The sequence below is a fragment of the Drosophila sulfurigaster genome, chromosome 4 (assembly GCF_023558435.1).
Source record: "Drosophila sulfurigaster albostrigata strain 15112-1811.04 chromosome 4, ASM2355843v2, whole genome shotgun sequence".
NCBI classification, from domain to species: Eukaryota; Metazoa; Arthropoda; class Insecta; order Diptera; family Drosophilidae; genus Drosophila; species Drosophila sulfurigaster.
This window is the reverse complement of record NC_084884.1, coordinates 1,531,822-1,558,878: the sequence shown is the minus strand read 5'-3', so window position 1 is coordinate 1,558,878 and position 27,057 is coordinate 1,531,822. Positions and strand designations below refer to the sequence as shown.

Below are 27,057 nucleotides of genomic sequence, written 5' to 3'. Positions count from 1 at the left end.
CTTTCTATATGCTCCAAAACTTACCATCAGATCGTAAATAATCGTTAAGGATTTGGAATAAGGGAATGAGTCCCAAGTGTCTGGTGCCTGTTCGGATAGTACGCGATCCATGTCAACAGCAAAAGGGACCAGAATATCTCTGCGTGCTCAACAAGCAGATCGCTGAACCAAGCAAACGCCTACATAACAACAATGGAAGAAGTAATATTTCTCGATAAGATAATATTCAATTTAAAAACTAAATAATAACTAAAATTAATAATAGCAACTTTACTGATACATAATTTTAACCGTAATTTTTATTAGTTTCTTGACTCTATAAGTTATAAAAATAAATACGAAAGCTACCGTCGTGACTATACTATTCCCGCATTTTTAAGAATACAAAAACTTACATGAAAATGAATTATTTTATACTGTATAGCCTCCCACTATAAGGATAGGTAAGAATTTTAAGTCGCTCGATGTGAATTAATTATACCTTCCAAAAGAAGGCATACATTTGGACTTTTTGGTTGGGAATTTTTTTGATTGTTCAAACTATTTATAAGGCTTTCGATAATTCAAATAACACACCGATAAATCTAACTTAAAAAGGAAAAACTAAAATTGATTTTATATAATTGTAATAAATTTACAATTGGTACTAATAAGATGATGTCGTGCATAGCGTAGATGCACATATTATAAGTTTCTTTTGTATATGTATACTTCGATTTATATCTTTTCAAAATTCTTCATATAGACACATATTGTAATTAATTATTTATATTTCTATTTAAGCAAGTGGAAACAAAAGAGAAGATCCTACCACACATGCATAGGAGAGAAATTACTAAAGATATTCATGTTGAGCACACCTAGTTAAAAATTAGTACATGAAATCAGAATCGGAGTGTCAACAAAGAAAGAAGAGGAAGATACACTTATGTTGAAGAATTGGCGTTAGCTCTTCATACTTTTATGACACCACATTTACTGAAATACATACATAGTAAACACATAAGAGTGTAAGATTGATGCAAAAGAAAGTTTAGAAGCCACGTACATTTACACTTTTGAGACATGCTCATGCCCTGGTCCTGTTTGTCCATCATTTCTACATGCAATTTTGGTACAATTAATCCAAACTTCTGTCTTTTAATATAATTCCTAGGTATATCGACGTCTGCTTCATTAAATAATTTTTTTTTTTTTCTATTATATAGTCAAAAGTTAATATTAACGAACAGTCTAATAAAATGTAACTAACAATTTCACCATGAAATTAGATCTAAGGCCTACATCATAAATCTGTGTAAATTAGTAATATTTATATATCTTTCTGATTTGGCCTATTGGTGTTAAAATAATTACCATTGTGGAGGTAACAGGTGACAGTTTTTGTTATATTATATTTATCTTGATATTTGTGACTAAATTGACAATTGCTTGATAAACTGATCTATGATACATGTATAGATATTGTAAATTTTATTTTAGAATGTGTATTATACGCTATTCCAAATTTCTATTTAGCTCTAAATTTGTAAATAATTGTTTTTGAAAGATGATTCTTCTGTACACTTTGAAACAAATAATTTGCTAATTTTGCAAAAATATAGTTAGTATTATCAATTTAATTGTATAAAAGATCTCCTTAAATGAGTATATCCGTATAATAACATCAATATTGCAGATGTTAATATACGGAATTAAGTTTGTTTGGACTTATATGCGCAGAATACAACCTTTTCTAAAATCATTCTAAGTTGTTTCAAGAAATATGAACTGAATTTTGTAGAATATTGAAAATGTAGTATAGTTTTAAAAGTGGAGTACGTGCCGTTGGTACTGGCGATGTGTACACAGCATGTGTGGGCATACAGTATCGAAATGGGGGCGGTCCATTACTAACACCAACACCACCAGAAGCATCAATAAGCCTTTAGAAGATGTTGTAATTTGGTCCATGCTTGTGGATCCCAGATCATTATTAGTACCAGTCATTTCAGCATCGTTACGATCATCATCTTGTGTAGCATCACCGCCTTCCTTGATTGTCTTAACCTTATCCTTTTTATCATTTTTGCGCAGCTATATTATGTAAATCGAGTATACAAATACAAATGTACTACATACCATACATTAAGCGGTATTTTCACATATTAAGACAATTCAAAATGGATTTTTAATTAACTTAATTCTGATATAAATTGTAGTATGTAATTTCAAACTATCTTGAGAAACTTAAATCTTAAGATACTGATGTTTTGATTTTCTTCATGTATCATAATTAAATAAAACTTAAAAATATATATATTAAATAAAATAGAGAGCTATTAATAAGTAATAATACTTAAGTCAAGAATATTTAGCTACGCAATAACCTCGTCTCTGGAATAGTTATCTCAGCATGTTGTGAAATCAACACATTCCATTTGTACCATAACTGAAAAATATTTTTTGTCGGTTGTGTGGTTTTATATTTTATATATTTTGGAAATCATTGTATTTATATTTAGTTTGATCCACAAATGTATTCATTCGATAACCGTCATGCTTTACTAGGTAGTAATTAGATAAAATAAACTATATTTTCTAAATTGCGGGTGACGCGTTTGGAATCGGAAATTTAATATTGTGTAATCTTCATATGGCATATAGATTCAGTTTTCTTTCTCATACTAGTATATATAAGATAAGAACCTCTTTTCTGTGTGCGAGCCATTTTACAAATTTTAAATAAATATAATTATAAAATAAAATATCATAAATATAATTTATATTAAATCCTTGCTGTGGTCAACTTCTTAAGTCTCCATTCATTTTTTGTTTTTCTGTATTTGGTATTTATTTATAACACAAATAATTTAAAAGCTACAAATATTTCTGCATAGGGACAGGATATATATATATATCATTCATTCATTGTTTATAAAGTTTTTAAAATAAAATTTCGAAAATCGAAAATAATATTATGCACAACATACATATTTCTATATTTAAGCAAAATTGAATAATCTAGACATAACAATAAAATAGACATATTTAAAATTAATAGTGTTTAAATTTAGAAGAAAAAATTAAAATTGAATTTATACATACATACATAAGTATGCATTATGATATAGAAACATATGTATGAAGCGACAACATTTGAGGCTGTTTAAAATTATTATTGAAAATTTGCAAATACATTTAACAGTATAAACCGAATATTAGCTTATGAATTGTCCATTGGTATGTATACTATAAAATGTATCAGACTGCAAACATTTTTACATGAAAATTTGTATTTTGTAAAAGACAACATTTAATGTAACATTTACCGTACAACTTAGTCCATATACAAATATCACACAAGTAGTAATAGAATGTAAGTGATACAAACACAAGAAATCCCAAGAATAATAAGAATTAACACGTATATATTTACATATATAAAAATGAATTAAATGCTTATAGTGACCCTGCACCCGAGAAAAAATGGTATACCTTAATAACCGTAACCTCGGCAACTGTGGTCACCTAATCAATTTTTATTTTAATTTTACTTATACCAACTAAAAATACAATTATATATATCAATAAAACAAAAATTAAAAAAAAAAATGGGATACTAGTTTACCTCTGAGATTAACGATACAGTATATAAAAAATTAAAGTATATATCTGAATTCACTGAGTTATTGGGGAATATTTTTAAATATTGACTAACAAATATTTAAACGTATTTTCAACATTACCTCACCATAATGCTCCTCATTCTGCTGCAATAAATCAACGCAAAGTTCAGAGAGATGAATAAGGTCCTCCAATTTCTTGGGTGGCGGTACAATCATTTCTCCGCGTAAATCCTCTAGAAATTAAAAAGAGCGTAAAACTTAAGTATTACACAATTAAACATTACTACAGAACGAAGCCTCTATAAGACTGAGTTAAACTAAATTTAATAAATTTATAAAAAAATGTTACCGACAAATATTGTTACTCTCTATTGTCCGCGCCAATATACAGATAAAATACTAAATAAATAAAATTTAATATTTTATACATATACCGATACACTTACTATGTATACATTCAAAATATACAATAGAATACAAAATATACTTGGGTGCCAATTAACCGGACAACTTCAGCGGGGTTTTGCCATATACATACCACTAGAAACATTAGATCGCAGCCAAATTTTAAAGAAACATGATAACAGCCTTTTTCATGTTTCCTAAAAATTTGGCTGCGATTTCATGTTTCTAAATTTAACTGCGATCATCTGGTTGTCAATTTGAGGGGCGGAAGTTCGCGTGAATAATATCTAAATAAAACCAAAAATTTGATCTGTTTCCAATAATAATTGTAACTCTATTATTGATATGATTGATATAGACATACAGATAGGCTTGGTAAATCATTTTGCCTATTGCCATGTCTAAATCGCCTCGACTATTGATACTGATATGTTGACTCGTTGTGGCGAAAATTTGTAGTCACTTATGTCTTATTTCTTAGACTTTGTTTTGATGTTTAAGCAGGTAGCCAAAAGTACTGGCAAACAAACATACAAGTACATAAGTATGCACTGCATACTATGCATTCGCGTATTACCTTTTATGAGAGGATAGAAAACATTTTTCTTTTTCTTCACTGAACATAAAATATAAGTAAGTATAACAATTTTGTAACCTTCGATTTTTGCTTCAGCCGAAAGTCGTGTATAGTTGACGAGTGCGGCCGTTTCCAGACTTTTTTATCATTTGACGCACTTCTTCTGGTGGTACTGGTGTCACAATATCTTTCATCAGAACGCGTTCAAGTAATGATAGTGTCGCTTTAAGTCCTCCTTCTGGTCGTCCAAATGGAAAACAATATCGAAAATTCGTGATTTGAAATTCAAGCAATTGCCGCAAACGTTCTTTAATTTCGGAAAACTTTTCCTTTTCCTCTTGTGTTATGCTGCCTACTCCATCCGGCCTATAAAATTAACAGCTTTTAGCATACTCGTTTTTAGACAAATGCAATTAAATGGTAGTTTTACCTATTGCCATGGACATGGCTCGCGCAGAATGCAAACGAGTAATGGATTAATGTGGGATCAATCATATGATGTTTTTCAGCGCGATCCAAAAGATCGGAAAGATAGCATAAATGTCGATAGCATCCACGTACACCATACCGCGCGCAATATTCGTCCAAAACAAAAACTTGTCCAGGACTAAACCAACCCTAAAAATATATAGCAGATGACAGTTTAATGAGTTCATTTCGAGAGGTATGATGGATAAGCAATACAAACACTTACCAAAGATGCATAAGGATCGTTTAATCTATATTCGAGCGTTAAGTTTTGCAAGGTTTTAAATAAATTGGCATGATCGAATGTGCACGGATCGGCGCTTATGTAATCCTCCATGCCATGTTTACGAGCTTTATCTGCATCTAAATTATAATTATTAATTACTTAATTATATACATTTATTATGAGCAGAAAAATATATTTTATTAGAAATTCTGAGACATTTGCAGACATTCCGTTTCAACTAAAATCTTAGTTTTTGTATAAAAATTATATACAAGTAGTTTGTATGTAACCTTTTATATTTGTGTGAATCTTTCGGCCACCACTGCCGTAAACAGCAGTGTATACATTTATATTGCTATGGGCTTTATGTGTCTTGAAAATCTCCTAATCAGTTTGGATACTTTATTGGTATCTTAATAAGATATAAAATGCAAATTAGTAAAAAAAAATAAAATTAATTTAGATTTTAACCAATGTAAAAAGGTCGGAAAGAATTGTAATTTTGGAGAAAGCTTGTTTTTCACATATTACGGGAGCTGGTTTTTCTTAAATAACTTCATTCATTTATATTATCTTCTTTCCCTCTTGCATTGCGCGTTTGTCCACTCGGAAACGACGGCCTTCTACGATACACATATAATTTTGTGCCACCCCTTAAAGTATGTACGTACATATACAAATCTATCATACAGACAGCGCTTCCTCATTATTTCAACATTTTTACGATATTAAATGGACTTACCAGCAAGATAATGCTCCTATTCATATAGCTAGGGTGGTAATAGAGTGGATTAAAGCTCAAAATGTGGACTTGATCGAATGGCCCCAATATTCAACTGACCCTAATAAAATGGAAAACGTATGGAGGTTGCCATCCCGCATGGTATATGAAGGAGGCAGACAATTTGTTTGCAAAATAACTTTAGTTGTGGCAATTAAAACGACCTGGACAGTTTCGCTGCAAATACTGCAAAATGTGTATAGCTCGCTTACCGATCGTTTAAATGAAGTTATATAGAAAAACTGCGGATTCACTCATTATTAAACTTAATAAAAATTACTTTATAAATGTACTTAAGTAAAAGCCAAGTGCAAAAATATGAAAATGTCTTAAGTTACTTATATAATTATACCCGCTACCCATAGGGTAGAAGGGTATTATAACTTTGTGACGGCAGGAAATGTATGTAACAGGTAGAAGGAGGCATCTTCGACCCTATAAAGTATATATATTCTTGTACAGCGTCAACAGCCGAGACGATCTAGCCTTGTGCGTCTGTCCGTATGAGCACCTGGATCTCAGAGACTATGAGAGTTAGAGCTATAATTTCTTTTTCGACAGCATTTGTTATGTTTGCACGCAGAGCAAGTTTGTTTCAAATTTTGCCACGCCCACTTCCGCCCCCGCAAATCAGTAATATCGAATAAAAAGCGTAATGTATAATATATATATTGTATACAATAATAACTATAGTATTTATGATTTCTGAAAATTTGATTGCGATCAGAAAAAAATTGTGGAAGTTATTAAAGAAATACTTTTGTATGGGCAAAACCCCTACCTACTAGGGGCAATCTGGTATATTGTGCCGTCTATGGTATATTTTAAATGTGGTATTATATCGATATACCAAATATAAATTTTGGTATATTTTTAATATATTTATATTTTGGTATATTTTGATAAAATACCGCAATATTTTGCTTTTATTCAAAATGGGTAGCGGGTCGAGCACACTCGACTGTAACTTTCTTATTTGTTTTTATGGTTGCTATGTTTGTAATAGGGTTTTAAGATAAAACAAATTAATTTTTAAACAAAACAAAAAAATGTATATATTTCATTTAATATCATCGTTTTTCATAATAAGTCGCATGTTCCTTAGCATAAGCTAAGGCGTCAGCTAAAACTAACAGACAGTAGTGAGAATATAAGAACCTTCCTATCGCTTCTACGAACACAAGCAAGAGTGCCGATCACTGTTAAATACATACATTTCTAACAGCGTCGTTTGATGCTTAAATTTTGTGGCATTATTTCGCCGATTTTTTTTTCGTCGCAATATTCGGTTGAATTCTGAACAATTTCGTCGGTATAAGCGGTTAGTCGCTAAAAGTGGAGACGTTCTAAGCGGAGGCCCTTTCATATAAGTTTGTATAGGGACCAACCAAGCCATCGAGTTTTCGTCGTGATAACCGGTCGGACACTATAAGCGGAGTCGTTATAACCGGATTCTACTGTATTTTGACATTATTACCGCAATATTTTGCTTTTATTCAAAATGGGTAGCGGGTATTTTACAGTCGAGCACACTCGACTGTAGCTTTTTAACTTGTTTCAATTTGTTAAGGTGAACCTATTGATTATGATATGATATATGATTTAAGAATTAAAGAAAAAAAATTTTTGAAAACTGGTTTAGAAATTATAGATAAATTTCTACCCCTTAGATAATGAGCGGCAGTGTATATATTTTATCAGTGTCAGCTTCAGTAAAGAGTGCTGGATTGTGAAATACCCACTATCATTTTCTAACAGACAAAAAGTCGGACTAATTTAGGTAGTACAATATATAAATATTAAGACTGTCGAACTGTTATTTTTGGTATCTTACTTCCGGATAAAATACATACATTTCAATTTCAAAAGCATAAGATTATACTTACCACCTTGAATTTTGGACATTGCCGAATTTTTATCCTGTGTTATAGGTGGTGTTGGCTTATGCGACTGCCCGGTTGCCCGGTACATTGCCATTACCCAGAGACTGCATTCATTTTCATCATCGCACGCGAATGCGATGCTATCACCCTCCCGTACTGCGTTGAAAAATATCGACCCCCGTTCAAATCGATGCCAAACATTAAATTTGCTGATAAAATATAAGACAAACAAAAACAAACAAGATTCATGATAACAGCCGATTCATTCAATTATGACTATACACGCACCACTTGCAGCTTCAATATAGTCTACCGTATATCCATCCAATTGCATCATCTCGGATGGCTCAGACTTCTTTTCCTTATAACTGCACATTGCAAATGTGTATTGCGAAACTTGCACTAAAACAAAATAACGTCGTTTCCACTTTTTCCATACAGATTTCCCAATTGCGTAAAGATTCCTGAAAAATTGTATATTCTTATTCTTATTAAGATACTAACAAAATTACAATTCCTATTTTAAATCAATAATTTGTAGGTAATTACTATTGTAAGTAAATTTAATAAAATATTTCCTTTGTAATTAAATGTTAAACCTTAAAGCGTTTATTTTTATATTTATTTTGATTTTTGATATAAATAAGTTGCAGTGTTTTATCTAACTAATAGAATAGTAAAGTCTACTTTTACATACCCACAATGCTTCATATTTAAAGGCTTGTCTAATCGGCATGCTATCTTGATTCGCACATCTTGATCTTGTACATTTTTGAAACTATCATACGATGCCATTCTGGTGACTAAAAGCAAAATTAACCATATGTTCTCGGATTTACACTTATTATTGTCTCTCACCTTTGATGATAACGGGAAGGTTTTATAGTCACTTTCCCTAATTCTTTGTCTTCCAGGGCTAACATTCCAGGATTTTCCGTGTATAACTTTACTTTAACTACTGGTAAAGGATGAGTGGTTGTAAAATCGCCTTGTGTGTCCCACCTGAATCGTAGAGTAATATTAAAATAATATAAAATATTGCAATAAATATAAACTTACATAGGCTTGGAAGCCTCGGCTTGATCAGTTTGGAGTTTTTCACCGTTTTCAACTTCCATTGTACAGTAAACAATGCGGTTAGGTGCCAATGATTTGAGCCCTTTTACCTCCATAACAATCACTTCTAATTGAAATGTGAGAACAACGTCCAATTTGGTCAATTGAGTGGTACCATCTTCAGAGTCACCCTCTAACTTCGATAGGGATCCATGCGAACGTAAAATCATTTTTCTTTTTATAAAAAAAAGCAAAAGCTAATTATATAAGATCAGTTTACAAATTCTCAACAAAACTTACAAAAAGATGGTGTGCTATAAATAATTTTGAAAAAGAGAGCAACCGAAATTTGAAACAAGTCAGAATTTATACACACATTTGATAGTCATCGACGATGTCGTATTACCTGTGGTTGTAACGCTTTAACTTTTGTAGGCCATATTTACTATCCATGTTACCTTTAGATACAGGTAGTGACTCCAAATTTGCCATTAAAGATTAATTGAAGACTTTAATTCCTCAATGTAAAGAGATTCCATTTCCTTAAGCACAAATTTTGGCATTAGCTTTCGATTTTTTCCATTTCTCCAACCTTTTGCATACGACCATCCAATTCTCGCCTGATGGCCGCCGCTTGCTCATCTGCAGAGTCGAGCTAATGCGCGAAAATATAAATAAAATCTTTTAATAAATAATAACGCAATTGAATAGAATAATTACAAATCCATATGTATATAGTATGTAAATTCTTCTTTGTTTTACTAACTGAACTATAGACGCAATAGGATGACTTTCTTAAATTCCAATAAGTATTTCAAGCAGTCCTCAATAGAAACTAACTAACATTAGTTTTTTGCAAATGATTACGATCTTAATTGTTTTATTTGTTCTCAACTAAATTTCATATGTAGCTTATAAAGTTGAGCTTAACTTTTTGTTAATAATATAATTTATTTAATGAGTCTTTAAGACCTATTATGCACCAAAATTATATTCTTTTTGACTTCCAAACGGGAAGTCAAATTCTAATACAGGCTTGATGCACGTATACCCATAGATCTTTAGAGACTTTGAGATGTAGTTAAAACAGACAGATGATATACATCATTCTTTTATGCTTTATGGGATCAACAATGTATCAAGTACATTTTATTCAAAATTAAATCAAGTTTCTCCGAAAAGCTATTTCAAACTTCTGTGGTAGTTTATTTTGTTTTGGCTCATTCTATATAAAGCCAATGTTTGAGCAGAAGACACAATTAATATAGTTTAACTCAAATTCCAAACTATGTGGGTCTTCAATTTCAAGCTTATTAAAATTAATAACAAATTTAATAAAGGTACTGGTGCTCAAATCAGATTAGGAAGTTAATTAACTATGTGTTAATCTCCAAACGATTGATTTATTAATCTCTCAATGTTAAGTTTAAGTCCTGCTCTAACCAGTTCCTTAATCTTCTTGTTCAAACTCTGCAGTAATCAAGAGAAAAATAATGTTTATATTTTTACTTTTATTTATGAAATTTATGATAATAGTTTTTGTTTTAGCAAAGATAAATGTTAAATAAAAACAAGTAAGAAAGTCGAGTGTGCTCGACTGTGAAACACTCGACACATATTGTAAATATATAGCAAAATGCGGTATTTATTTTAAGATATGCCAAATTAATATACCATAAATGCACTAAAATATACTGAATGCTATAATTTTGGTATATTTACACATTACTATATTTAAAATATACTATGTAGTGTCAAATTTACCAGATTATCATCCAAAGTAACTGAGCTCCGTAATAAACGGTGTTTTTGTTTATATAAAACAACTTTGTTAAATACCTTTTTTGACTACAACCAAAAACGATTTATCGATTTGCGGGAGCGAAGTGGGCGTGGCAATAATTTGAGTCAAGTTTTATCTGCGTGCAAACATAACAGTTTATGGTACATACTATAAGGTTGTCAAAAAGTCTTTCGGTATTTCCGCTAGGTGTCTTTGCTCTTTTCACGCGCTAACACGTGTTTCGTTTATTATTGTTCGTTTTAGTCGTTCGTGAGTTATAGCGTTATATAATAACTATATTCTTTATAACTCCTTACCATTTAATTTCGACCAGATAAAATTGTAAATCTAAGTTATTTAGGAAATACTTTTGTGTGGAATAAACACCTACTTATTACGGGTCTTAGTTGCTTTGGCTGGCAAGCTCGTATATTTTGCACACTTCTATATATTTATAATGAAGTACTACTTTATCAATATGCCAAATAAAACCTTCGATGTTTTCAGAATTTTAGTATCTAAGCTTTTTGGTTTTTAATAAATCAATCAGTCTTGAAAAACAACTTAATATATAAGTTTATAATAAACTTAAAAGCTATTCCATAAACACGACAGTATGGGGACAAGTACAATATTAATCCTTAAACCCTCCTTATTTCCTTGGTAAGTAAAATTTGGGATTATATACTAACCATTAGGGCGTTAAACAAGATTTGGTGTTCAAACTTTTTCACAGATAAAATCTGTTGAAACATATCATAGAGTTGTTCCTTAGATAGAATAAGCTCACTATTTAAGGACTGCTGCATACGTGATGGACGCTTTGTATCTTCATCGCCGCTGCCCTTAAGAATAATATCGAATTTTGCCATCCACGATGTTAACACTGTTTCCTTACTGAGGCCATCGATCTCAGGTAAAGATCTAAATTGGAGAAAAATAACAGCATATATTTAAAATTGATTTTATAACAAATAATTATAGAAGAAAAACTCACCTTACTCGTTTTTCAATGTTATTACGAAATACTTCGCGAAAATCATGTTGTGAGCATGCCCCTGACTGAACCATCTTCATAACACGCTCCGATTTTAAAAGACGTCGTGATAGCTCTGAACCGCATTTTGAAATGCTTCATCAGCCATTATTTGTGTCTCTCCTTTTAAAAAGGCCTTCAAAAAATAAATAAGGAAAATAAAGTTTATGTAACAACTGTTAACGAAAGCTTAAAAAAAATTAATTTTGAAAATATAAAAATTTAAAATTTATTATTATATCCGCTATCCATTGAGTAGTATTACTTTCTACCTGCAGGAAATGTATTTAACACACAGTAAAAATGAACTCTTACCCTATAAAGTACATATATTCTTAACGATATAGACTACGTCCGTCCGCATGATTGAGCATACTCGACTCTAGCATTTTTACTTGTTTCTTTTGCCATATTCGAAAAACGAACGAAAGTATCTCTAATCCGCTGTGCTCCTTTCAAATTACTCAGGCAGTAACCGGAAAAGAGCAATACTAATTTCATTTAAGGGCAGAGCAGAGATTAGATTGCCGCAAGATGGAGGAAAATTATGGGCTTGAGCACACTTTGGATGTAAATTATAAACCTAAATGCAAAAGAGCTAAGGACGAGCTCTAAATACTCGACGATGGCTTATGAGAAAAAGCTGATGTGTTCATCGGAATTCTAGATTGCTTAAGCTTAAGGTGTCAAGATGCCAATGGAAGAGAATTCAATAACCATTAATTGGTTAACTTTAATGCCGCCAAGAATGTGGTCTGTGCCAATTATGAGTTTCTGTTAGTCATCTAAGACACTTTTCAGAGATTTGATTTTCTGAAATAAAGATAGTCGTTTCTTGCGCTGCTTGATATTGAGGTAATAAATATAAAAGCTATTCGAATTGTGATAATTAAGTTAAATGAGGTCATTGAAAAATAGATGTGATATAGAGATTGTCAATTACAAAACTATCTATCTAATTGATAGCCATATTTGTCTATAGTAATTGTAAGCTCATAAAAATCAAAGTTAAATTATGTTTTTTTATAAAAACATACTTGAAATCGTTGTGTGACTATCTCCAACTGTTGCTTTGTGATTTTTGGTTGCCGTTTTGTCATATCCGTTGGTTGTTTAGCATTAAATGGGTAAGATATGCACCGTGATATGAATACATACAACTGAATACGACGTTTCCGCTCTTCCTCTTCACGCTCGTGTTTCTCCTATTTATTTAAGAGAAGGTAACTTTTAATTATTGACCAGATGAAAGATAATTTTTAACATAATACTAACGTGAGGATCTCCGGCATCATGTTTATCACTAGCAAGCGATGAAGATGGTGAAAGTGGACGAGGTAACGAGTTGGCTCTCGACGATCCGACGCTTTGATTTAATGTTTCTTGGGAAATACCACTAAATAATGAATAATAATAAATTTGTGATTATTGAATAAGACTACCATTTGAAATATTTCGGGAATTGTGCAAGCAATGTTTGTACATACATATATCCTATTTTTTTTTGACTGACTTAACTATACAGGTATGTTAAATGCAATATGTAATACACTGAAATTTTTCAGAACATATAATATTTAAAGACTTTCGTTAAGACTTTGGGTTCTTTGTTACGACTGATTTCGAAGCTAACTTTAAAGATTGGGTTGTCCAGATTTTGCTCCGGTACAATTTAAAAGCATCCGGAAAATATAGGAATATATGCAATCGAATATATAACTTATTTTAATTTATTATGCAACTATTGTTAACGACTCTCAGATAAAATTGTAAACAATCTGATCTCCCCTATTTAACACAGAATTTGAATTTGCCATCAGCAGAATACATTTTTAAATTATTATACCTTGGAATTCCATTGTTGGGCACTTCAAGATTAGAACTTTCCGTGTTGAATTGAGTTTGATCATTTTTGATGTTCCGACTCCAATTCCTGCGTTGGTATTGCCAGGTATTGATGCCGACGGTCTGTGGCTTCCAATAAAATCGCCATTATGGACGCTCGGAACGGTTGTCAGAATTGGTAAAGTCCCAGTGCTTGTTGATGATGGTCCTGCGGCAAGTGTCGTTGCTTTATGTGGAGCTGAGACACGACCTTTACTTGGTAGATTAATGACGCTATCTTCGTCTCCCTCTTCTTCACTAGAGCTTGGGTCTATCATGATAGCAAATTTGCTCAATCCAGTGACTTTTCAAGAATCTGCAATATTAAATTTACATCATTAATAATAAATAATAATGGACATGAGATAAATTCAATAACTAGCTTCATTATTGTTATTATTTGTATGTGAAAGCTTTACATTATTATAATCTCTTTCAATAGGCCCCAAAATAGCCCTCAATAGCTCAAAGTCGTCATACACTTTCTTAATTAATTATAATTGTAAGATACAACTGTCCAATTTTTCACATCAAAGTCAACAAGTCAGAAAGCTACAGTCGAGTGTGCTCGACTGTGAGATGCACGCTATCCTTTTGAATAAAAGTAAATCAGAGCGACATTATTCCTAAAATATTCCAAAATAATATGCAGCAAAATACTAAAAATGCATTAAATGGTATTTATGGTAAATTTGTAGAGTACTATATTTAGAATATGCCAAAATATACGAGTTAGTCAGCCAAAGCTACTAAGACCCCTAGTAAGTCGGCGTTTTTGCCCATACAAAAGTGTTAATAACTTCGACAATTTTAGGCTGGCAAAATCCTCTACTGAACCCTCCCTAAGAGTGCTGCTTGGGTAGGATCTGCATAGCCTCTGTCATATGGTAGCAGATCTCTATTATGCGTCGACGTTTTAGGAACTGCCGATCCTAGCTGAGGACTGAGCTGACGGGGGCTGCGTGTCGCCAGCGGTTACACCTCTGATGCGGTGGGTTCAGTGGGTGGGAGGTTGAGCCGCCTTGGACAAAAACAGCGTAGCGTCAATCTCTACAGCGAAGCAGAAACGTCTTCTTCGCCTCGGCCATTCGACAGCACCTCCAAAATTGCGCAGAGAAGGCATGACCACCCACTTAGCCATCGGAGATTTATACGGCGTGTCGTGCATGGTGTTATATCCCTACTCTTTGAAGGACCTCTAAAGTCATTTTTCTGTCGAAAGTAAAGAAACGCAACCACGTGGTCCCCAATGACTTCCGCCCAATCAGCCTTACATCTTTCCTGGAAAAGTTGCTATACACATCAGAATAAATTCAGTGCCCCTGTTGGTCTCTAATCAGCATGCGAACACGATGGGCAAGTCCATCGAGACGGCTCCCCATGCTCTTTAAGTCTCCATTGATAAAGCAGACCACTTCAAAGAATATGCCTTGGGGATTTTCTCGACATTTCCGGCGCCTTCAATAATGCCTTACCTCAGTGAACACGACACCAGCGATCAATCGCCTTCTTTGCGACAGGAGAGTGGTAGCCACGTGGGTCAATTCGACCATTACAAAGAAAGTGCGAGGTGGCACTCCCCAGGGTGGGGTTCTCTCGCCTTTCTTTTGGAATCTGGTAGTGAATAGCCTGCTACAAGAATTTACTAGACGGACCCCAAGTTAATTGGCTATCCCGACTCCATAAGCATTTTGATTACTGGGAAATGCCCAACCACCCTCAGCTCCGTAATGGAACTTACTTTACGGGAAGTTAAGTCATGGGCCGAAGCAGCCGGGCTAAGAATTAATACAGACAAAATTAACCTTATCCCCTTCACCAAGAGGTATACGATACCCCCTCAGGCGGTATTTCGTGCCAAATTGCTCCATTGAAATTAATATTATTTTTATATATATATATATATATATATATATATATTGTATATATTAATTGTATAACAATAATAATTCGCTCCCAGTCGGACGTGTTTTTTTCTTCCTACTAAAATGTATTATTTCAATCAATTTAACATTCCTTTAAATTTATATAGTTGTCGATAATTTACTCTCTTACCTGTGTTTAACTACGGATTGTTAAATTACAGTGGCTCTACTTGTATTAATTACATTATTTTCATTTTAATTAAAATATAACAACAAACTGGTGGTCAAACTTTGCATTGCATTGTTTTGCTTGCAAGACAACATGTATTTTCGTTGCCGCTGCTACAATAGTTAACTCTCCCTCTTGGTATTGTAGTTGGAAACCGTCTATCTTGCGTCTCGCTCGATCCGCGCTTACTCTCTGTGCTTGTGTTTTGTGCTCTTTGTAAGAACAAATTATATTAGTTGACAATCAATTATCTACTGTGTTTAAAATTCTTATTTTTGTTTTGTTTAGTTTTTTAGCTATATGTTAGTATGTCAAAAATGCCAGGTTTCAGTTGGTGCCTAAATTTGTTTTGTTTGGTGCTGGTTGTGCGACAACGTAGTACACTGCATGGACTCTAAACACGATATCGATGGGTTTATAGGGCAGACGCGAACTGATTGATTGATTGCCCCGATTGAGCTCTCTGTCCCAGTGAACTAATGCCATTTAGTTCTCCGCACCCTTACCCTCAGTCGAGTTGGAGACGGTTGAAGAATTCAACCATCACCATCCTCTGACGAGACCATCAGTCCTGTAACGATTCAATAATCGCCTCCAGCTCCTACTTTATTTGTCCATAACACGTTAGTTGCCACCGCCTAAAAAGACATGTTTGTTTCAAGGCTTGCCCCTGATACGATATCTTATGATATTCTGAGTTATATTAAGTCCAAATCTCGAGCCAGTGTTAAGGTGGACGAATTTAATTTCTCGTATTACCGTGAACTTTCATCTTTTTAAAATAAGTGTACCTGCTGAACAATTTTGAAAGTTTTACTGTAAAGAAAAATCGGTCTCCGGTTTCGCTTTCTAACAGTCGTAATTCTAATTCAAAGCCTTCTTCTATGTCTGTCAATTCAAAAAAACTTACTTCTTTACTTCTTGGCTACCAAAAGGTACAGTCATTTACAGTAAATTTACCTATACTTAAATAGTTTATCTTTTCCTTGCAATGTTATTGCCTTTACTGAAACATGGTTAAAGAATGGCATTCTTGATACTGAAATTTTTCTTAATTAATTTTTCTTATACAGACGTGATCGCAAGCTACGTCGTGGTGGTGGGGTTTTAAGTGCAGTAGATCCTCAATTCGCTTCAGAATTGATTGATCATACTTTTCACATTATTCTTTGGTAATTTTAAAATTTTTATTTTCTGCTCATATATTCCTCTATCGAGAACCTCTCTAATATATTTTCCTGAAGATCGTTATCATCCCAGAGATTTTTCTGGAGCTTCTACATAACGCGACAGAGTCTGGTGTACGTTTTGGTGAACGTTCTCGGTTGTTTTCGGAATACCGATTTTAAGAAACTTTTCCTGCTTATATCTCAAACTGACTGGTCGCAACTTTCTTTGTCTAGGAACATGGATATAGCGGATACATTTTTTTTATACTACTTTGAACTCGCTATTTGATGTTTGTGTTCCATCAAGAATTCCACATTTGTCTGATAAACCCTTATGGGTTTCTAAGAAATTATCGAAATTAAAAAATCGTAAGTCGACAGACACACTACAAACAAGTAAGAAAGTTACAGTCGAGTGTGCTCGACTGTGAGATACCCGCTACCCATTTTTAATAAAGGCAAAAAATTGCGGTATCATTTTCAAAATATACCGAAAATACTTAAAAAATACTAAAAATATACCAAATGGTATGTTTGGTATATCGATATAGTACCGCATTCAAAATATACCATATACGGCTCAAAATACCAGATTGTCAGCCAAAGCAACTCAGACCCCTAGTAAGTAGGCGTTTTTGCCCATACAAAAGTATTTCTTTAATAACTTCCACAATTTTTATCTGATCGCAACCAAATTTTCAGGAATCATAAATACTATAGTTATTATTGTATATACCAAAATTCTAGCTTTACAATTACGCTTGTTATTCGATTTATTTGATTTACGGGGGCGGAAGTGGGCGTGGCAAAAATTTGAAACAAACTTGATCTGCGTGCAAACATAACAAATGCTGTCGAAAAAATTATAGCTCTATCTCTTATAGTCTCTGAGATCTAGGTGTTCATACGGACGGACGGACAGACGGACAGACGGACAGACACACAGGCGGACAGACGGACAGACGAACATGGCTAGATCGTCTCGGCTGTTGACGCTGATCAAGAATATATATACTTTATAGGGTCGGAGATGCCTCCTTCTACCTGTTACATACATTTCCTGCCGGCACAAAGTTATAATACCCTTCTACCCTATGGGTAGCGGGTATAAAAATTCATGGAAACTGGCTCTTCTCTTGATTTTCTCCGCTATTTTGTTGCTCAAACAGCTTTCCGCACTCTGAGTGTTATAATAATTATTTGAGTAGGTGCAGAATAAGATTTCAGCGTGATCCAAAACGATTTTATGACTTCGTTAACTCGAAGCGTAGATTCGTGTGACCGCCAGCATTTATGTCTTTGGAGAATATGACAATACCTAATGGTCGTGGCATTGCCGATTTATTTGCTAACTTTTTCTAAACAACATATTCTGTTCCAAGTTTTCAAAATCCCTTCTCTTATCAGGTATATTAATCTAATTGTATTGTTAGTTCTTTAATTATTGAAAGCACTATTTTAACCGAACTATTGGCTATAAAACCTGTTTTTTCAGCAGGCCCGGATGGAGTGCCTAGTTGTGTGCTAAGGTATTGCGCTGGTAGTATCTGTAGACCGCTTCTTAAATTGTTTAAATTATCTGTTAAGTCATGATCTTTTCCAAAAGCCATATATTATAGCTATCCTAAAAATGGGAACAAATCTTAAGTTCAAAATTATGGCGGTTTTTTCTGTGCAACTCCATATTAAAAATAACGGCCTTGAAAAATTTTCGCGGTGACATTTTGTTCCCAGCACAAGAAAATTTGTATGTGTATCGATACTCGGATACTGGAATGTACTTGAACAAACCAGTAGTTCCACAATTATTATTCCGAATTCATATCGGCAAAGTGAAGGGAATCATCAAGGTAAATAATTACAAAACCAATTAAAAATAAAATGTCTGAGGCATTTTCTCGAAAAGATTAATAGCATATTAAATATATCATATTAATTAAATAGATATGCAATTAAAAATTAAAAAAATATTGCAACCAAATTGCAGTAATATATGCTTGGGATATTGTTGCCATTCCAGTCAATAAGTGTGTGCAAGCATTACAAGTGCTGTCGAAAAAATTATATTTCTCTTATGTAATAATTATATAATATATCTCTTATACATATGTTAGTCTCTGAGTGAGTCTCTAGGTGTTCATACAAACGGACGGACAGATCGACATTTCCTGCCGGCACAAAGTTAAAATACCCTTATACCAATGGGTAGAGGGTACAAATATATCATAGAGTACAAAATATGCTAGATTGTGACCCAAAGCTAGTAAGACTCGTAGTAAGTAAAAGTTTTTGTACAACAATTGTCTCTAGCTTCAAAAATACGCCTGTTATTCGATTATTATCGATTTGCAGAGGTGTAGGTGGGCGTGGCACAAATTTGAACTGCGTGTAAACATATGTGCTAAAAATATATCTCTATCTCTTATAGTCTGAGTTCCAGGTGCTCAGACGGACGGACAGACAGACAGACGGTCATGGCTATATCGTCTCGGCTATTGACGCTGATCAAGAATATACATATATACTTCATAGTGTCGGAGATACCTCCTTCTCGCACAAAGTTAAAATACCCTTCTATTCTATAGGTGGCGGGTATAAAAATAGTTATGAAATCAAGTTTCAGGTTTATATTGACTTATCAGTTAGATAAAATCCTGATTTATCATTTAATACCAAAAATGTTAAATGTAGGTAAATAAATATATGTAGGTAGTTAAAGCGCACTCTAGATTTGCAAAAGTGGTGTCCGATTATTTGATGGAGTCACTGTATGTATTTATTTATGTACAACTACACTAAACGTGTATCACACACTAAATTCAACCCCAATGTCATCCCCAACCCATCTTGGACCAGATTTAACACCATAAGGGTGAAAATTGTTCAACCGAAAATTAAATGGAACAATGATGTAGAAATATAATAAATACCAATTAATATGTTTAACAATATAAATTTGATGAGTACATTTATAATAAAGTTCCCATGCATACATATGTATATGTATACATGTACATATGTACTCACATATTTATATATAAGTAAGTGAACCAACATTGCAGCACTGTCCTTACAATACGTTTAGAAATGCAATTATCACACGATGATTTTATCAATTTATCAATGGTTTACTTACAGTTTAGGTTAATATGTTATAGTTGTATGCATAATTTAAATTTGTAATCTCAAATTCGTGGTTATAAATATACAAGGTTTGAATGTAGATTTCGCTCTAATCCTTGTGATTGATATTTTTGTGAAAAAATTGGCAAGATAAGCAAATAGGATATAAAATCGTCAAATTAATATTTTTAATCAAGATTTACGTGAGACTTAATATTCCGCAATTTCGATAAGGGTTTTTTAATAAATATTGATTACAAACTTTTATACAAATTTAGTAGATTGTGGTGGGTCTCCGATAGACATGTTACACTCAACTGAAACTTTTGACAACTATGCGGGACAAATGCCAATGCTATAATATCGACTTATCGTTTGTGAACAATAAACAATGTTTTAACAATATTTTTATTAAGTGATAGGTAATATAAAAATTTAATTCAACACGTTTAAATTAAGTATAATTAAAAATGTTTGAGTTCAACGTATCAATAATAATGATGATATGGAATAATTGTATTACTATTTTTAACGAATTGGCAACCCTATTATTGAATCATATGTATGTGTGTAAAGGACAGGGTTGGCTAAAACTAGAACACTTTACCTAAAGGAAAATTATTGGTAGAAGTATTCTAATTTAAATGTAATAAATTAAAAATTTGTATTCCCGAACTAGCAGTAGAGAATTAAATATAAATTGTGTGTGATATTTAATTTTGAACTCTCAAACAATAATGCATTTATATCGAATTCTGCATTGTACATATTAGGTTTAATAACAAGAGCTCAGTAAAATTAAAATGCATCTATCGATATTATGAAACTTATATATCGATATATTATTTCACTCATATACAGATTGTGCTGTAAATTGATTGTTCTTAAGTGCGAGTTGCCTGGGAGTATAAACTAATTAAATGGTAATACGAAAATATGTATAATACTATTGGTTTGTACATGCATTCGAAGTTTGTTAATTTAGCATTTATTTATGCGTCAACACAAACTAAACAATAATTGCAGAGTAAGGCAAAATAGGAGTGGTGCGATTTTGCCTGCCTGTACTTGATGTGGGGTCGTAGTGAATATAGCAACATCAACAGACCCAATAAATTAAATTAAAGTTGCAGGAAACTATTTCCAAATTTCTGTAGCAAAATGTATTAAACGCTCTTAGTTATGGGGCCGGTGTTGCTTTCAACGACAAACGTGCTATAAAATATATGTATGTACGCTCGCTCATGGTCAAGTAAAACAAAAATGCTGTTTGAATGATATTCCGAGAAAGTGCTAATACAATCAAAGAAATTTGAATGCAATCTTTAGTAATAGATCACAAACAGAAGCAGTCAGACTGCACAATTAAAACAACAGATTCACTAATAATAAAGATTGGACCAGCGACAATACCCAGCTAACAAACTCGCAGCTCAACAATAATTCCATTGACGAAATGGTTGGCACACAACAACAAAGTTCAATAAGGAGCGGAGCGGACTTGAAGCGATCAACCCTACAATGAACATGCAGAGCATAGATAAAGCAACTTCACCGCCTGCGCTGCTCGCATTAAACCAAACACAAACTGACAGTGACAAAGGAATAGCCATGGGATTGGGTTTGGAATTGGAAAATGGTAATGCAAATAATTTGGCTACCATTCCGTATTTTGGCAGTAGTTATGGCACGACTATAATGCTTCATGATCATAAACTGATCGCGAAACCAACGATAAAAGCAACGCCTGCAATAGATGATATACCCAGCAATAATTTTTCTGCAGATATTCAAGATGGATGCGCTGGGGCTGAAGGTAAGTTTTTAATATTTTAAGTTAAAACAGCGTTTCTCGCATTATATTTGTCGGAGCCTTAATCACGCACTTATATTTTCTGAAGACCATGTAAAGCCATGTCCGTCTGTTCGTGTGACCACCTAGATCTCATAGAGTTTAAGAGAAAGATCCACAACTCTCTTGACATAATTTGTTAATATTGTATGCAGATCAAGTTTGTTTTAGAAATTTTAAAGCCATGTCGAGCTCACTCGCCTGCATGTTTCTAACTTCAATCAGATAAAAATGATTGAAGATGATATTCAAGAAAAAATTGAATTTGACAAAAAGACTACTGCTATCGATCTATACTATTTTGCTTTAGTTGGCAATCTGGTATATTTTATATTCTAAAGTATAATTTAAATTTAATAATAAATCTTAGTATTTTTGTCATATCGTAGTATTTTTCTCTGTATTAATTTGATATACTTATGTATATACAAATAACACACAGTTTTAATTTTATTCAAAATAGGTATCGGTTATTTCAAGGAAGAGAACACACGACTAGAGATTTCTTACTTGAAGTAAATCTATGCCTTGAAAAGAGTTACCTTGACTCTTTAGAAAAACACTATGTTATATAAACATAACTTAAAGTAAAGATAATATAAAATATATTGATCACCCTTTGATACCAAATGTTAGCTCATAATAATATTCTCAGAGAAAAAATTAATAGGAAATTGTCGAACATATAAATGTTTTAAACAATAATAGTTAAAACAAATTTGCATATAATAGGACTATCGTAATACTAGAGTCCCAAAATACTAGATGAGAGCGCTTGATACAAGTTAACGAAGATCTAAAAGATTATTCTTTCAAATAGCATATTTAGTGTCAGCTCAGAGCATTTACTTAATGTATAATCATTGTAGGCAGCTTACATTTGAAAGTATCAACGGGCTCACCCTTAATAAAGTTGGAACCATCAAGCTTACCGCTAAAAGAGACTGGAATGGAATGTTCACTATCGAAGTCATTAGTAGCCACTAAAATCGAGCAATACTCATTTCATGAACAAATAATTATGTCTGGTCAACAAAAAAGTGCTTTACAAGATAAACCAAAAGCTTTGGTTGTATCTCCACAACAAGTGATGATTCTCTACATGCATAAATTAACGCCATACGAACGCAGTGAAATTTTGGCCTATCCGCAAATATATTTCATAGGCGCCAATGCAAAGAAACGTCCCGGGATTTACGGTCCAAATAATTCGGATTATGATAATGAACAGGGCGCCTATATTCATATACCACACGATCACGTTGCCTATCGTTATGAAATGCTAAAAATTATTGGAAAGGGAAGCTTTGGACAAGTAATTAAAGCCTACGATCATAAGACGCATGAGCATGTCGCGCTGAAAATTGTGCGCAATGAGAAACGTTTCCATCGCCAGGCTCAGGAGGAAATACGAATCTTACATCACTTGAGGCGACATGACAAATACAATACAATGAATATTATCCACATGTTTGACTATTTCACTTTTCGCAATCATACGTGTATTACTTTCGAACTATTAAGCATAAATTTATATGAATTGATTAAAAAGAACGGTTTTAAGGGCTTTAGCTTACAATTGGTCCGGAAATTTGCTCATTCGTTGCTTCAATGTTTGGATGCACTCTATAAAATGAAATAATCCATTGTGATATGAAACCTGAAAATGTGTTATTAAAACAACAAGGTCGATCCGGCATAAAGGTAATAATTTACTACTTTACATTACATACTCTAAATAAATATATATACATGTCAACTACCATACAGGTTATTGACTTTGGATCTTCCTGCTTCGAAAGTCAGCGTGTTTACACATATATTCAGTCGAGATTTTATCGTGCTCCTGAGGTTATATTGGGAGCCAAATATGGACGGGCCATTGACATGTGGTCTTTGGGTTGCATACTGGCGGAACTGTTATCGGGACACGCTTTATTTCCGGGTGAAAATGAAAGCGATCAATTGGCTTGTATTATTGAAGTTCTAGGGATGCCGAGTAAAGCGATTTTGGCCAACGCTAAACGAACAAAAACGTTCTTTAGCCCAAAAGGATATCCCCGATATTGCACTGTTCGCACAATGGCCGACGGCATGGTCGTTCTAATCGGCGGACAATCACGCCGCGGCAAACCACGTGGTCCACCCTGTTCGAAGAGCCTCTCTAAAGCATTAGACGGCTGCAAGGATCCTTTGTTTCTTAATTTCATTCGCGGTTGTCTGGAATGGGATACTGATAAGCGACTGACACCATCTGAGGCTCTAAAACATCCGTGGTTACGTCGTCGACTACCGAGGCCACCAAGTAGTACAAGTGCCGGTTGCGGAGCAGTAGGAGGCGGATCAAGCAGCATTGGTGGCGGTAGCAGCGCAGGAGGTGGCAGCATTAGTGGCGAGCAATCGCCAGTCACAGGTAACTTTTGTATTTATTTTTAAAGAGTCAAAATGCTTTTAAAAGGTTTAGCGAGAGCACGATCTAACCTTAAAACTAGAAAGGTCAACACCTTCAAGGGCCATTACTAATAGGACTAAAAGAATATTCTTCCTTGCTGCCAACCTAAAATATTGCATACATAAGAAAGTGTTTCCCTAACGAATCAAATAAATGTCACATATTAATACAATATTTTCTTAACAATAGTATTTAGATTTGGCTTTTTTCTTCTCAGGTATTAACATAATTGGAGTAACTGAGGCGAGTGACAGAGAGCCAAGTAATTGTAATGAGCGAACGCATCATGGCGGTGTAAGCGCCAAGTTAAGCGGATCAGTAACCTCTCCAACTAGCTTACCAACGGTTTCCGTTTTAACCAACATTCTAAGTAAAACAACCGTGCATTCTAATACATCTTCGGAAAGTGTTGTTGGTGCTCCTCCATTAATTGCATTACAGAATAATGCAGCAGACTTTGCAGCAAGCAAGCGAGCTTTTAATAATCTTACTGATACCGACAACGGCTCAATGACATCCAGATACCATTCATCCTTATCATCACACGTGCCCTATACAGCTAATGAATGTGAACGTAAGATATTTAAAAGATCCACAATTATCTCTAAACTTATTAGGCAATATAAATTATTTTTTCATTAAATTAAAAACTGTAAAAAAATTTTTACATCTATATGCCCTTCCAAGCATCAAGTTTGGGGGAATATATCGATTTTAATTTTTTTATTTATTTTTTGACCATACAAAGCTGGTATATACACTATAACATTTTGCTTACCTTGTGCTTTTCATTGCAGGCCTGTCGCACATTTCTTCAATAAACTCCGTATTAAATGGGGGCGGAGTCACAAAATCTCTAAGTCATTTGCCGGAATCAATGGCAGGTTCATTTGCCGTTTATAGTACCTCATCTACTACGACACCAATTCGAAACGCTGCCACTGAGTTATGTATTGCTAATAATCTGTCTGATACACAGGCTTTGTTAAACATGGATATGAATTCCTATAATGTCTATACTGCTGTTAAGCCGGTGCATAAACCGAGCTCAATACAACAATTGAACGCTCAGGCTCAGGCACAAAATTTAAAATCGCCGCAGAATATATAGCAAAATATATGCAAATTTATTGTAATGTATCTGAAGGTTTAATCAACGAAAGGCGGTGATTGTTGTTACTGTATACGACGATAGACACTCCATTAACAACACAAGCTGCCATATGAGATTCCTAGATATGCTATTTATATGTAACTTTCATTTACTGCAAGTCTATCATTGTGTATGATTTAATAGATGCCGCAATAGTTTCGAAAAATAAAATAAACAAAAACAAATTAGATAAAATGAAGTAATAAAAATCAGGACTCGAATTTTTTGCATTTGTGTGCAAATGAAAGATTTTTATTATGTAAAATTAGTTTAACTTTTAATTAAATATTCTACAAGACTTTCTTTATATTTATTTTAGCATATTTGTTGAAGCTATTCTAAAGAGTGTGTACAATATTTAATTTTCAAAAATGTATGAATTGCATTCTACAGCATGTCTACAAATCTAATATCAATGTATGTATGTATATTTATTTAATAGACATTTTATTTATTTTATACATAGATATTAGAATTGTAGATATTTATGTTAAATAACAAAATTATATCGCATCAGGGGTGATGGTAATAAAAAAATGTTTCAATAAATAGGTTTTGTTCAAGTATTTTTTCAATATCTAATTTAAGATCAAATTTACTCATATATAAAGGACGTATCTCAAAAATTAAATTTTATATTGAATTTGTAATAAAATGTTAGATTCTTTAGATTTTCCTTTATGGCAGTCTTCCTATAAATGAAAATGTACATAATTTCGACTGTAGCCTCAACTCCCATGGATTTGGATGTATTCCAATTTAGCGCCTACATGATACATTAGGAACACACCTAATTAAATATTAGGCAACGATCTCAACTGTCTGAATCACGTAATAAATATGAAAAACAATAATTAAATTAATAATCCAAATAGTTTAAATTTGTATCATTAGATTTAATTCGCCTCTAACTTAATAGGTTTTTAACATCTCCCTGCCAATCTAATACTCCAGTTACATATTCCTTTTCATGTTTTTTAATTTTAAATATCAATTCATTAAGTTTATAGTCTTTTTACTCCGTTTATTGACAAAATAACTGAAATAAATGAATCATAATTTTTAGTATTCTTTTTATTTAGTATTGTAATCCCGGTGAACTACGATTGTGTATCCTTACTATTAACTGCAGATTAAGGTTAAACTCAACCTTATAAAAAAGAAGAAAGCTCGGGATACCGGCTACAGATTTTGAATAAAACAAAACATTGCGGTATTATTCTCAAAATATACAAAAATACTAAAAATATATATACTTATTGGTATATTTGGTATATCGAAATAATACCACACTGAAAATATACCGTGGACATAACAATATACCATATTATCAGCCAAAGCCACTAAGACCCCTAGTAAGTTGGCGTTTTTGTCCATACAAAAATATTTCATTAATAACTTCGACAATTTTTATCTGATCGCAACCAAATTTTCACCATAGTTATTATTGCATGTACCACTCTAGCTTTAATTTTACGCTTGTTTTTCGATTTTTGTTAATTTGTGG

The 27,057-nt window shown here is 33.1% G+C and overlaps 2 protein-coding genes across 2 annotated transcripts in view; one reads left to right on the top strand and one right to left on the bottom strand.

The window, feature by feature from the left end:
* LOC133846891 (calcium-dependent secretion activator) overlaps window positions 1–20,329 on the bottom strand; it is a 33,201-nt gene extending 12,872 nt beyond the window's left edge. The window contains 27 exon segments of the mRNA XM_062281601.1: window positions 25–60; window positions 63–125; window positions 128–179; window positions 3,729–3,841; window positions 4,669–4,727; window positions 4,729–4,956; window positions 5,021–5,208; window positions 5,285–5,421; window positions 7,952–8,116; window positions 8,119–8,157; window positions 8,237–8,412; window positions 8,646–8,724; window positions 8,727–8,751; window positions 8,807–8,823; window positions 8,826–8,950; window positions 9,008–9,238; window positions 9,411–9,501; window positions 9,504–9,584; window positions 9,587–9,659; window positions 11,480–11,711; window positions 11,785–11,881; window positions 11,884–11,959; window positions 12,861–13,028; window positions 13,099–13,219; window positions 13,670–13,709; window positions 13,712–14,023; window positions 20,107–20,329. Coding sequence (XP_062137585.1) covers window positions 25–60; window positions 63–125; window positions 128–179; window positions 3,729–3,841; window positions 4,669–4,727; window positions 4,729–4,956; window positions 5,021–5,208; window positions 5,285–5,421; window positions 7,952–8,116; window positions 8,119–8,157; window positions 8,237–8,412; window positions 8,646–8,724; window positions 8,727–8,751; window positions 8,807–8,823; window positions 8,826–8,950; window positions 9,008–9,238; window positions 9,411–9,501; window positions 9,504–9,584; window positions 9,587–9,659; window positions 11,480–11,711; window positions 11,785–11,881; window positions 11,884–11,959; window positions 12,861–13,028; window positions 13,099–13,219; window positions 13,670–13,709; window positions 13,712–13,985 — 2,986 coding nt within the window. The 5' untranslated portion in view covers window positions 13,986–14,023; window positions 20,107–20,329.
* A 623-nt stretch (window positions 20,330–20,952) lies between these two features.
* On the top strand, window positions 20,953–25,731 carry LOC133846903 (dual specificity tyrosine-phosphorylation-regulated kinase 2). The gene is given in 6 exon segments (XM_062281616.1): window positions 20,953–21,909; window positions 22,815–23,573; window positions 23,576–23,649; window positions 23,716–24,358; window positions 24,615–24,971; window positions 25,195–25,731. Coding segments are annotated over 6 exon segments (2,442 nt in total). The 5' UTR covers window positions 20,953–21,614; the 3' UTR covers window positions 25,509–25,731.
* Window positions 25,732–27,057: the final 1,326 nt, after the last annotated feature.